The sequence below is a fragment of the Myotis yumanensis genome, unplaced genomic scaffold (assembly GCF_028538775.1).
Source record: "Myotis yumanensis isolate MYYU_CA2020_CCGP unplaced genomic scaffold, mMyoYum1.0.hap1 SCAF_2, whole genome shotgun sequence".
Classification (NCBI taxonomy): Eukaryota; Metazoa; Chordata; class Mammalia; order Chiroptera; family Vespertilionidae; genus Myotis; species Myotis yumanensis.
Genome location: NW_027223753.1, coordinates 27,833,080 through 27,847,338, shown reverse-complemented (window position 1 = coordinate 27,847,338; position 14,259 = coordinate 27,833,080). Strand labels below are relative to the sequence as shown.

General features: G+C 43.3%; 1 protein-coding gene across 1 annotated transcript in view; it reads right to left on the bottom strand.

Annotated features, from left to right (window-relative positions):
• EIF2B3 (eukaryotic translation initiation factor 2B subunit gamma) overlaps window positions 1–14,259 on the bottom strand; it is a 93,925-nt gene extending 79,666 nt beyond the window's left edge. The window contains exons 1-3 of the mRNA XM_070404887.1: window positions 13,927–14,259; window positions 10,078–10,234; window positions 3,817–3,962 (exon numbers count right to left, since the gene is read on the bottom strand). Of these exons, the coding sequence (XP_070260988.1) occupies window positions 3,817–3,962; window positions 10,078–10,225 (294 nt within the window). The 5' untranslated portion in view covers window positions 10,226–10,234; window positions 13,927–14,259. The remainder of the gene's footprint in view (window positions 1–3,816; window positions 3,963–10,077; window positions 10,235–13,926) is intronic.

Sequence of the window (14,259 nt, the reverse complement as noted above, 5' to 3'; positions counted from 1 at the left end):
GCCCTAGCCGGTTTGGCTCAGTGGATAGAGCGTCAGCCTGCGGACTCAAGGGTCCCAGGTTCGATTCCGGTCAAGGGCATGTATCTTGGTTGCGAGCACATCCCCAGTGGGGAGTGTGCAGGAGGCAGCTGATCGATGTTTCTCTCATCGATGTTTCTAGCTCTCTATTCCATTCCCTTCCTCTCTGTAAAAAATCAATAAAATATATTTTTAAAAAAAGATATAATCGCCCTGGCCAGTTTTGCTCAGTGAATAGAGCATCTGCCTGTGGACTGAATGGTCCCAGGTTCGATTCCGGTCGGGGGCACATGCCCAGGTTGCAGGCTAGATCCCCAGTGGGGGGTGTGCAGGAGGCAGCCGGTCGATGATTCTCTCTCATCACTAATGTTTCTATCTCTCTCTCCCTTCCTTCCTCTCTGAAATGAAATAATTGAAAAAAAAAAAAAAAAGATATAATTAGCCTGGTCAGTGTGCCTCAATGGTAGAGCATCGACCTATGGGACCAGGAGGTCAGGGTTCCATTCCCGATCGGGGCACATGCCCGGATTGTGGGCTCGATCCCCAGTGTGGGGCATGCAGGAGGCAGTCGATCAATGATTCTCTCTCATTGATGTTTCTGAAAAATATTATGTTAAACAAAATAAAACCAGAATAAAATTGTATGATTCCATTTATATCTAGTTCATAAATAAGCAAAATTAAGATATGCTGATAGAAATCAGAATAGCAGCTGACTCTATAGGTGGGGGACTGACTAACAGAGGAAATTTCAGAGGTGATGAAAATGTTCTAGATTTGAGTAATGGTAAATTAGATGTATATATTTTTCAAAACTCATTGAACCCATTAATATCTGTATTTTACTGTGTGTAAATTATCCCCCCCAAAAGGGAAGGGAGGGCCATGTACATTGCTGCATACATTTTTTTGTTCTTCAATGCATAGGTAGGTTGAACATATTAATACATCTGTTTGCAGTCACCAGAAATAGCAGAAGAAGGTCTGCCCCCCAATTCAAACAAGATGGCAACGTTATCACACAGACTGGACTTTTTCAAAAGGACATCAATTTTAGAATAATTTATGATGGCTTTTTCTCAGTTTGTGGGCCACCAGCCACTGGGAGACTGTGTACTCATATCCATATGCCCTTGTTAGTTTCTTTAAAAAAATATATATTTTTATTGATTTCAGAGAGGAAGGGAGAGGGGAGAGAGATATAGAAACATCAATGATAAGAGAGAATCATTGAATGGCTGCCTCTTGCACACCCGCTACTGGGGATCGAGCCCACAACCTGGGCATGTGCCCTTGACCAGAAATGAACCCGAGACTCTTTAGTCCACAGGCTGATGCTCTATCCACTGAGCCAAACCAACTAGGGCCCTTGTTAGTTTCTTAACCAAAGGAGACTAAAAGTTTAAATGTTATCATGTGAGGGGATCTGTAATTTTTTATTTTATTTATTTATTTTTTTAAATATATTTTTATTGATTTCAGAGAGGAAGGGAGAGGTAGAGAGAGATAGAAACATCAATGATGAGAGGGAATCATTGATTGGCTGCCTCTTGCATGCCTCCTACTGAGGATCGAGCCCACAACCTGGGCATGTGCCCTCGACCAGATTTGAACCTGGGACCCTTCAGTGCGAAGGCTGACACTCTATCCACTGAGCCAAACCAGCCAGGGCGGGATCTGCAATTTTTTAAAGTTCCTTTGTACTTCTTTCCAGTTAATCTATCTAATAATTTTTCTTATTCATTAATTTCATATAAATAGAATGTTTTAAAGTAAATTTGAAGTATCTACACTAATAAAAGAGAAAAATGGTAATTAGCGTACGACCGCTACCCTTTTCATTGGCTAACCAGAGAGTATATGCAAATTAACTGTCAGCCAAGATGGCGGCCGGCAGCCAGGCACTGAAGCGAGCATGAGGCTTGCTTGCTGCGGGCTCCAACGTTCCCCACCTCATTTGCCGGCCTCTCAGCTGCAAGTCTAAGCAACTATGTACTATGTTGCAAATAAGAAGCTAAACAAAAGCCCAGAAACCAGCCGGACTGGACTGAAACCCAGCCGGACCGAAACATTGTATCAATGTTTTCAGCAGCTAGGCCTCAGAGCTAAAGCTGGCCCAGAATAAAAAAAAAAAAAGAAAACAAGGAGTGGTTGGGAGCTTCAGTCACTCGCCACCCAGAAAACAGCCCTCAGCCCCTCACCCAGACTGGACAGGCACTCCAGTGGGGACCCCCACCCTGATCCAAGACACCCTTCAGGGCAAACCAGCCAGCCCCTACCCATGCACCAGGCCTCTATTCTATATAGTAAAAGGGTAATATGCCTCCTGGCGCTGGGATCAGTGGAGCAGCGAGGCTCCCTGCACCAGGATCAGCATGACAGGGGGCAGCGCCCAAACCCCCTGATCGCCCTGCGGCTCTGTGTGTGACAGGGGGCGGGGCCACAACCTCCCTATCCGCCCTGCTCTGTTCGTGACAGGGGAAGGCACCCCAACCCCCTGATCAGCCCTGCTCTGTGCCTGATAGGGGGGAGCTCCCCAATCCCCTGATTGCCCTGTGGCTCTGTGTTTGACAGGGGGGAGTTCCCCAACCCCCTGATCGGCCCTGCTCGGTGTGTGACAGGGTGCGGCGCCCCAACCCCCAACCCCCCACGGGCCCTGCTCTGTGTGTGACAGGGTGCGGCACCCCAACCCCCCCCACCCCATGGGCCCTGCTCTGTGCCTGATAGGGGGGAGCTCCCCAATCCCCTGATTGCCCTGCGGCTCTGTGTTTGAGAGGGTGCAGCACACCAACCCCCTGATTGGCCCTGCTCTGTGTGTGACAGGGTGCGGCGCCCCAACCCCCATCACCCCACGGGCCCTGCTCTGTGTGTGACAGGGTAGAGCCATTACCTCTCCATAGGCCCTGCCCCGAGTGTGACAGTGGTGGCGCCCCAACCCCCTGATCGGCCCTGCTCTGTGGGTGATAGAGGGTGGCGCCCCAACTCCCCTTCATGGGCCTTGCTCTGTGTGTGACAGGGTAGAGCCATAACCTCTCCATTGGCCTTGACCTGAGTGTGACAGGGTGCAGCGCCCCAACCCCCTGATCCGCCCTGCTCTGTGTGTGACAGGGGGCGGTGCCCCAACTCCCCTATTGGCCCTACTCTGTGAGTGACAGGGGGGAGCTCCTCAACCCCCTGATCGGCCCTGCTCTGTGCGTGACAGGGGGTGGCGCCGCAACCTCCCCATCGACCCTGCCTTGAGTGTGACAGGGGGCGGTGCCCCAACCCCCCAATCGGCCCTACCCTTAGCGTGACTGAGGGTGGCATCGCAACCTCCTGATCCACCCTGCTCTGTGCATGACGGGGCGGTGCCCCAACTCCCCAATCGGCCCTGCTCTGAGCCTGACCAGGGGCTGCACTTAGGGATTGGGCCTGCCCTCTGCCACCCGGGAGCAGGCCTAAGCCAGCAGGTCGTTATCTCCCGAGGGGTCCCAAAGTGTGAGAGGGCACAGGCCGGGCTGGGGGGCCCCCCTCCCCTGCCCCCCGAGTGCACAAATTTTTGTGCACCGGGCCTCTAGTATATATATATTTTTCATAAAGATGTACTATTACCTTAAAATATTGGAAACCAGTGACTGACTAAATGTCTAAATCTTTACTTAGTAATTAAACTAAAAAGAGTTGAAGAGTACATCCACAACAAAGTATGCGATGCAATAATATATGTTTTAAAAAGCATTGTAAACTATAAAGCACTGGAAAAACATAAGATAACATTTACCTTTTATAAACAATAAAAATCAAGAAATAGTTTTTCACCTTAAGTTTTGGATATATGTGGCGCAGAGAATCTGCAGTTCCCTTGTCAGCCTCATCAGGAATACACACGATATCTAGCTTCATTTTCATCTTGAATTCTGCAGATAAAGCCTTTTGGACATCCCTGGTTGTAATGACAATGACTTCTACAGCACAAAAGAAAAAAAAGAAGGAAAAATACAAAAACTCTCATTCATTTAGATAATGATTTGTCTATTTTAATTAGATTTGGTCTGTTTCTAACAGTTAATATTGTTGAGCCTTTTCAATGTATTTTACTGTGTTCTCTCAATTCTTAGTAACAATCTCATTTTACAAATGAGGAAACTGGGACTTTATATTGTTTGACTTTGTTCAGGGTCACATGATTAGTAAGCAATGGATTCCAGATAAAACTCAGGTCTGTCTAATTAGAGCCCTCACTTTAATATATTACATGATGCTTCTTGATGTAAAGAACCCAGAAGAGCATTCATCAAAGCATATACAAATGGGATCCCATTTTAAATCTTCATTCACTACAGAAAAAGAGCTATCACCATTTCTTATGAGGTAGCCACAATGAACCCTCATTAGAGGCAATTTTCACATAACAGATGTCTTTACTTTATCCATGTAGCTATCAACCAATGCTAGAAAACTTGGAGTTTTGTCATGGATCTTTGGTAGGGTAATGTAAATCCACTGTAACATAACATATGTTGCTGACGTCTGAAGATTGAATTTTAGCATCTCTATAGTGGAAAAATTTCCACTTGTTCCATTATAGTATTCCAGGTCACAATTATCTCTCCCTTTCACTATAAGCATTCTTTTCTATTTTCTTCCCTTCTCTTCTTTCTTTCTTTTTCAAATCATTTAACCTTCCTTCTTCCTTTTTTTTCTTCTTTCTTCCTCTCCCTACTCTGCTTTGAGTCACTAACTTACTCATTCATCCAATAAATACAAATACATTTAATATGTAAAGAACAAATAGGCACTGAGAATTCAGAAATGAACTCAACATGGTTCTTATTTTTAAGAAACCTAACATGAAGAAATTATACATGGAAATGGTTAAGGAAGGTATCATGGAAGGGATGGCCTTTGAGGACATGATGAATTTTAAGTACAACAAACATTTCTTTCAATTAAAAATATTTTTATTGAAATGATTGGGGTGACACTGGTTAATAAAATTATACAGGTTTCAGGTGTACAATTATGCAATATTACAAAAATTTCTTTAGTACATATTTATGTAAAATGCTGACATTACAAAAATGAATTAGATATAGTACTTGCTCTCAGAGAGATCAGTCCCCCAGGCCATTAACTACAGCATGAAACAGGCATTGAGAGGTACTAAGATAGAAAACCAAAGTGTGATGGAAGCATAGAAGACAAGGTGATTGATGCTGTTCAGGGTTTCAAAGAGAAGGAGAGGACATTTTAGGTAGAGTGGATAGAGTGAAAGAAGTAACAACTGCAAAAGTCGGTCTAATAATTGGACCAAGACTTTTCTGTATGGAGAGAGACAAAAGCTAGGGTCTATGTTAACTTCTCTAAAATCATGACTTGGTTATTAAACTCCAGAATACTATGTTTAGTAAGCACTCTCCCATTCCTTAGTGAGAAGGAATTTTTTATGTAGGGGGTATTAAATATACCACAAAAGGCCACCCCTAAGCATAACTAACTATACCTAGAGTAAAAGTAAAAAGAAAAAAAAGTTACAGATGATGTATCCTAAAAAAGTAATTAACAGAAATTATGAGATTTTAAAGTATGTTAAGGTGTGTCCTTCACCTGTGCAACTGAGCTCTAAAAACAAAATCTCTTCTAAAACATATCTCTTAACATCAATGTCACATAGACTACTTCATAGAAATGTTATGGGTTTGTTTCAGGAAGGCAGTTCTCATAGTGGAATGATCAATGGATCACAAGACTGGGCCCTAGGATCTAGCACCACCTCCATCCAGTCCTTGGATTTGCTATATCTAACTACATATAGGGCACTTCACACTCTTTGTGGTCAAAGCTAAACTCATTATCTTCATTCAAACCTGTTCCTTGTCTCTTATTCCCTTTCCTAGTTAATGCTATCACCTAGTCCAGTGGTCGGCAAACTCATTAGTCAACAGAGCCAAATATCAACAGTACAATGATTGAAATTTCTTTTGAGAGCCAAATTTTTTAAACTTAAACTATATAGGTAGGTACATTGTTATTAACTTAATTAGGGTACTCCTAAGGCTTAGGAAGAGCCACACTCAAGGGGCCAAAGAGCCGCATGTGGCTCACGAGCCGCAGTTTGCCGACCACTGATCCTAGTCACACAAGCAAAAAGTAGAGGGAACGCTTCTCTTTTTTTCCTACTTCCCCTCCTCTTAATCATCAACTTTCTCAAATGTTCCCTCTTCTCAATCCTTAGTGCTACTTCTTTAGTTCAGGCCCTCTCCACTGCTGGTGTGGACTTTTGTATCAATCTAACTCATCCCCCTGTTTATAGTCTTGACTCCTTCAAATTCATTCCTCATATAGCTTCCAAAGCAATTTTTAAAAACTGTAAATCTAAGTTATCAAATTTATTACTATAAAGTTGTTCATAATATTCCTTTATATTTTTAATGTCCTTAGGATCTGTAGATATGTCTCCTCTCTCATTACTGTTACAGTAGGTCCTTGGCTTACGTCGGAGATCCATTCCTAAACGCGATTTTTGCTGTAAGTCGGAACCCACCTACATAAGCACCTACGTCACTCACATGGAGCACATACACAGAAGTAATGAAGTGAAACAGTAAAAAAAAATTTAAAGAAAGATAACAATTCCTGACCTTTACTTGTGGTAAATAAATAATAAAAAACATAAAGCACATATGTACATACGTCGAAATGACGGAACATTTTTTTTAATAAATAAATGGGAGATGGTGATGTAACCACGAAACAACGTACATCGAGTCCAACATAACCCGAGGACTGTCTATATTATTAATTTCTCTTTTTTTCCAGATCAATCTAACTAAAGACTTAACAATTTTATTGATTTTTCTCTAATGCTTTTGTTTTCTATTTCATTTATTTCTGCTCTTATCTATTTAAAACTTGATCATCTAATATTCTTTTTTCAAAAAATATATTTTTATTGATTTCAGAGAGGAAGAGAGAGGGAGAGACAGAAACATCAATGATGAGAAAGAATCATCGATCCACGTCCTGCATGCCCCACACTGGGGCTCTAGCTGGCACGTGGCCCAAACGGGAATCAAACCGAGATCTCCTGATTCATAGGTTGACACAACCACTGAGCCAAGCCGGCCGGGCTAAAGATTTTAAACTGATTTTTAGAGAGAGAGGAGAGAGAAACATCGACGTGAGAGTGAAACATCAATCAGCTGTCTCCTGCATGACCCCTAGTGGGGATCAAGCCCACAACTGAGGCATGGAGCCAGCAACCTGGGAATCAAACCAGCAACCTTTCAGTGCACAGGAAGTTGCCCTACCAACTGAGCCACAACAGCCAGGGCTAGTTTTATCTTTTTAAAAATCTCCTTTCTACTTATTTAGGTTTCATTTGCTCTTCTTCTTCTATTTTCTGAAAGAACTTTGATGATAATTTGAGACATTTCTTCTTTTCTACTATAGTGCTTAATACTATAAATTTTCCTATAAACAAAACTTTAGCTATATCAAATTTTAATACAGTGTATTTCATTTTCAGTAAATTCAAAATATTTTCTAATTTCCCTTGTGATTTCTTCTTAAATACACAGATTATGTAGAAGAATGTGATTTAATCTCCAAATTCTTAGGATTCTCTTGATATCTTTCTGTTACTGATGTCTAATTTAACTCTACCATGGTCAGAGAATATAGTTTGTATGATTCTAATCCTTATACATTTATTGAGACCTGTTTTGTTTCCAAAAATATAGTCTATCTTGGTAAAAGTAATTGAAAAGAATGTATATTCTGCTTTATTGGGTGAAATGTTCTACAAATGTCAATTAGGTCAAATTACAGAAAATCCTAAAGTATCTACAAAAAAGCTATCAGAATTAATAAATGTATTAAGTAAAGTTGCAGGATAAAAGGTTAGTATAAAAAACTGTGGTTTTTTGCCTTAGCTAGTTTGGCTCAGTTGATAGAGCGTCGGCCTGGAGACTGAAGGGTCCCAGGTTCGATTCTAATCAAGGGCACATGCCTGGGTTGAGGGCTTAATCCCCAGTGGGGGGTGTGCGGGAGGCAGCCAATTGGTGATTCTTTCTCATCATTGATGTTTCTATCTTTCTCTCTCCCTTCCTCTCTGAAATCAATAAAAAAAATATTTAAAAAAAACAACCTGTATTTTTATGTATTAGCAGCAAACAACTGGATATTAGGATATTGTATAACAATTACCAATTACAATAGCATCAAAAATATAAACTACTTAGAGATAAATTTAATGAAATATGTTTAAGTCCTACACACGGAAAACTATAAAATTACTGAGAGAAATTACAGAAGATATAAATAGAGAGATATACCATGCTCATGGATCAGAAGACTCAGTATTATTATGATGTGAATTTTCTTCCTATTGGTCTATAGCAGTGATGGCGAACCTTTGAGCTCGGCGTGTCAGCATTTTGAAAAACCCTAACTTAACTCTGGTGGCGTGTCACATATAGAAATTTTTTGATATTTGCAACCATAGCAAAACAAAGACTTGTATGTTTGATATTTATTTTATATATTTAAATGCCATTTAACAAAGAAAAATCAACCAAAAATATGAGTTCACGTGTCACCTCTGACACGCATGTCATAGGTTCGCCATCACTGGTCTATAGATTCAATTCAATCATAATCAAAATCCCACCAACCCTTTTTGTAGATATTGATAAGCTAATTCTCAAGTTTATCTAAAGATGCAAAGGACATGCTTGACATAGAATAACTAAAGTACCAATCTAACCACATTATACTTTTGTTTAAACCTTTCACTGTTTTCCCACTGCTTTCAGGGAAAAAAAATCTAAATTCCTCAGCATGGAAGACAAACGCACTTTATAGCATGAGCCCTGATTACTTCTCTCATTACATCTAATCCTCCTCCTTATACTTTACATTATAGCCACATAGAATGAATAGCAGTTGCCAGAACATACTGTGCTGATCATGAGTCTATATCTCATCATTTCTGCATGGAATACTCTCTCCTCGCTTGTCAATCTGATAATCTATGTTTCAAGAATTAACTCAAGGATCAGCTACTCTGTGAAGTGTTCCCTGAATCCCTCAAGTATAAACAGCAACTTCCTCTGCATACCCCATCACTTATAATGTACCTCTATTGTAACATTTACCATACTACACAGTGATAATCTATTTATATGTGTATCTCTCTGTTAGACTTTAAGGTCTAATGGAGATCAGGACCTGAGTTATCTTACCTTGTTTTTTTAATCCTCACCCGAGGATATTTTTCCATTGATTTTTAGAGAGTGGAAGAAAGAGAGACAAAGACAGAGAGAAATATTGATGTGGGAGAAACACATCGATTAGTTGCCTCTTGCACACACCCCAGTCAGGGCCTGGACCAGGGAGGACCCAGAAATCGAGGTACATGACCTTGACCATAATTGAACCCAGTTCCCTTTGGTCCACAGGCTGACACTCTATCCCAGCGGTTCTCAACCTGTGGGTTGCGACCCCTTTGGGGGTCGAACGACCCTTTCACAGGGGTCACCTAAGACCATCGGAAAACACATATATAATTACATATTGTTTTTGTGATTAATCACTATGCTTTAATTATGCTCAATTCGTAACAATGAAAATACATCCTGCATATCAGATATTTATATTATGATTCATAACAGTAGCAAAATTACAGTTATGAAGTAGCAACGAAAATAATTTTATGGTTGGGGGTCACCACAACATGAGGAACTGTATTAAAGGGTCACGGCATTAGGAAGGTTGAGAACCACTAGAGGCTGAGTTATCTTTTCAATTCTGTACCCCAGTGCTAATATATAACTTGGCACATACAGATTCACAGTAAGTATTGAATATGAGGTGTGTGAATCCCCACTATTTCTCAATCTTTTTTCACACAGCAATAGAGTATTCCTATGTCCCTAATTTAAAGAGGTCAGTCTCCAGTCAACAGAGTCCTAGTCTTCTCTCACTCATCCTCTCCTCTCTCACCCTCATAAAAACGACAAATCTTTGGGATCAAACACCCTAAAAGCTTTATAAGTGCATGTCATTACCATAGCTCACCTTCAAATCCAACACGCTCAAGCAGGTTCAATGGGTACCAAATTAAAGGTTTGTTCCCAACTGGAAGAAGAGGTTTAGGAATGCTGGAAGTCAGGTCTGTCATCCGAGATCCCCCTCCAACTGCCATTACTACTGCTTGAAATTCCATTTTTACCAACTGCAATCACAGAGAAAAACAATTAACAGGGAAAAAAGTAACAAAAATTGAAGCATACACACTAATAATGCTATTTCTATCTAGGCTATTGATACCCACTATGTCAAATGCATCACTCCCAACTCCAATAACCAGATAAGAAAGGTTCCTTAGCTGTAGTAAACATAATCTTTATCATATTCTATTACCAATACAGGGTGAGGCAAAAGTAGGTTTACAATTCTTCGTATGGCAAACCCTATATCATAAAAGCCTAATATGCTCAGTGTCTGGTCGACCGGTCACCATTCAACCAATCAAAGCATAATATGCTAATGATATGCTAAGGCCGCTCAACCGCTCAATTTGACATGCATTGACCACCAGGGGGCAGATGCTCTGACCGGTAGGTTAGCTTGCTGGTGGGGTCCCTTGGCCTGGCCTGCACCCTCTTGCAATCCGGAACTCCTTGGGGGATGTCGGAGAGCTGGTTTCGGCCCAATCCCACAAGCCAGGCTGAGGGGCCCACAGGTGCACAAGTTCATGCACTGGGCTTCTAGTAATATAATAATCTATATAATAAAAGCCTAAGCAACTGTTATGGTGCAACAACCAGAACGACCAGTCGCTATGATGAGTACTGACCACCAGGGGGCAGATGCTCATTGCAGGAGCTGCCACCTGGTGGTCAGTGCGCTCCCACAGGGGGAGCGCTGCTCAGCCAGAAGCTGGGCTCATGGCTAGCGAGTGCAGTCGCAGTGGTGGGAGCCTCTCCCACCTCTGTGGCAGCACTAAGGAGGAGTGAGCCGAGTGGTTAAGGAGCAGTGAGCAGGTGGGCGGTAAGGAGCGAGGGGTCCTGGACTGTGAGAGGGCACAGGCTGGGCTGAGGGCACACCGTCACCCCCCCACCCCCCTGCATGAATTTCATGCACCAGGCCTCTAGTTAAATAAACAATAATACAAGAATAAACTGTGTGTTTCACTTATAGTTCTGACAACTGCAAACCTACTTTTGCCCCACCCTGTATATACTCCAGCTGGGCAGATAGGCTGGAGAAGGAATATAAATTTAAAAAATCTGGCCCCTGCCCTTGAATTGCTCACAATTAAGTAGAGAAGACAAATTCAGTAAATTATAACATGCTATCATTAGTGCTATTGCAGAGATATACTAAGTGGCCAGATTATTATGATCACCCCATCAGTACTTCATTGACATTTCCAAAAATACTGAATATTGAAAACTTCCTAAGCAAATACTCTCAAGGTTTTATTATTATTATTATTATTTGCATAACTAATTCACTTCATTGTACTGATGGGGTGGTCATAATAATCTGGCCACTCAGTGTATATCCAAGATGAAGTAGGCAAATAGTGAAGGTAATACCTGAGTTTTCTTAGAAAAGACAGGGAAGGTTTTATAGAAAGTAATACTTGCACTGACTCTTGAAGAAGTAATAGTTTACCAAGTGGGCTTCTGATTCAGTTCCTATTCCTTGAAACTTTCTATAACTTCTGGCTAAAATCAACTGCACACTACAAGCATAGTAGGTCTCTGAAAAGTATGAAATGACTTAAGATTCCTCCATTAATTCAGCCAACTGCTCCCATCTTCTCATTACCCCCAACTATATTAAACACAAATGTAGGCTTGTATCTGGATCTAGATTTGAAAAGCTCAATTGCAGAAACAATCCAAATGAATTCCTTTTTAGGAATCCAAATTTAAGGAACCTATTTGACCTTCAAAAGAATCTCTTTACAGCAGCTACCACAGAAAAGAGGCACTGTAAAAGGTCATAAATCCGAATTGATTAAAAATAAAAGCACTCTTTGCCCTGGTCAGGTAGCTCAGTTGGTTGGAGCGTCGTGCTGTACACCAAAAGATTGTGAGTTCGATTCCAGGCAGGGCACATACCTAGGTTGTGGGTTCGTTCTCAGGTCGGAGCACATCTGGGAGGTACCGATCAATGTTTCTCACATAGATGTTTCTCTCTCTCTCTCCTTTCCTCTCTCTAAACATATCCTCGGATGAAGATTAAAAAAATAAAAATAAAAGTATTCTTTGACGTTTTGACTTACAACAAATAATGCAATCTTTTTAATACAAGTGTGAAATGCAATGTTCAGAAAAAGATATTTATTTAACATAAAATTGGCAAATAATGTTACACCTTTACCATCATTGATCAGTCCTGGGCCCCTCGCATTAATATCTAAACTGCAGTACTTACACTCAAAATGAAGGCTCTTGAACAATGTTCACACTTAAAGATATGGTAGTTTCGATGGCAGCAAGCATGGACTCAGATTAGAATTTAACTTCAATTTGGCACTCTATAACGCCCCTCACATCTGACGTTATTAAGAATAGAGCACTGGCCTGGCTGGTTTGGCTCAGTGGATGGAGCATTGGCCTGCAGGCTATAGGGTCCTGGGTTCGATTCTGGTCAGGGGCACATGCCCGGGTTGCAAGCTCGATCCCCAGTGGGGAGCGTGTGGGAGGCAGCCAATCAATGGTTCTCATCACTGATGTTTCTCTCTCTCTCTCTCTCTCTCTCTCCCTCCCTTTCTCTCTAAAATCAATAAAAATATATTTTTAAAAAATAGAGCATTGGTCCTTCCGGAGCCAAAAGGCCCGCCGAGTCTGAGTTCTGGTTCTGCCATTTACAGGTGGTGTGACCAGCGGCCTGACATTTACAACTCTTCGTGTCCTCAGTTCCCAGAAAGGAGCCTGGTGGTAAGTTCCCCGGAGCCAGAGGGGCTGGGTGCGAATTCCAGCTCTACCAGGAATGAGCTGTGTGCGCAGGGCGAGCGACATCACTTTCCTAGGCCTCGGTTCTCTTCATGTTCTAAGTGAGGATAATGATCCTTTCTGCGTCACAGAGTTGTGGAGGATAAATGAGTTACGCTACGGAAGGCACACAAAATAACGCCAGCCCCAGAGCCAGCGCTATAAAAGCTAGACATTATTAGCGGCTGCCCATGACTCACGCTGCTGTATCGCTCCGGCCTCTGTTACCATTCCCGTTTCCTAGGTGCCCAGTAGTCACCGATTACACTTGAACACTCAATGGTAAGAACCATCTGGCCTAAGCAGTCATTCCCTACCCTGCCCACCCTCCTGGTAGAGCGACTCCTTCCCTCGAGGTGCTGCTCTCCACCACGTCCAGACGCCTCTGCCTTCACAGGCGTTAACGCCCATGGACTTCAATGTCTGCTCCCCGCGGGGTCCTCGAAGGCGGGGGCTGTGTCATCGCTGTATTGTTCCCGGGACCTCACGCACCCCCATCCCCACCCCCAGGCGCCAGGCACTCGGCGTCTGGGATGAGCGTCTGTGGCCCTCACCACCCAGCGCAGGAGGCGACCCGGTGCCGAGGGACAGACCGCAGAACCCGCGCGCCGGCCGGGACCCGGGGCTCCTCGCTCTCGGCGAGGCTCTGGGCGACAACACGGACATAACTATCCGCGACGCCAGGCGGCTGTCGATGCCTCAGAGTCACCGCCGGGACCCGGTGGGATGGGAATCAAGGCAACGAGTCCCCCTGCGGCCTCTCGAGTGGGCGAGGGCGGTCAGGGCAGCGCAGACACGCTTCCATCACAGCCGCACGGCCTCGTCCCTTTGTAACCGGGTAAGAGAAAACACGGGTCATAATCGATCCCTCACACGGAGTTTACTGTATTCCGTCTTATATGTCACTGCCTCGCACCTGAACAACTACAAACAGGAGAATCGTGAACGAAGGGCTCACGTGGAAGGAGTTCGGGCACTGCGCTAAGGGCGTCGGGTCCGGGTGCGGGGTTCACGCGCTGTGACTTCGGCAGATCCTCCGCTTCCTGAAACTCAGTTTCTCCACCTGATGCAGGAGGTGGTTGGCTCGGGTTCTCCCCAAGTTCTCTTCTAGTTTGGACACTTGGCTTCCCGGCCGGCCGGGTCGCGCAGGGACTCGAGCTGGCGACTCTAGGGCTCTGCACGCCCGTGGACCCCCTGAGGCCCTCCCAGGCGAGGCTCGAGGAGCCGCCTCCCTCGGATGCAGCGGGGC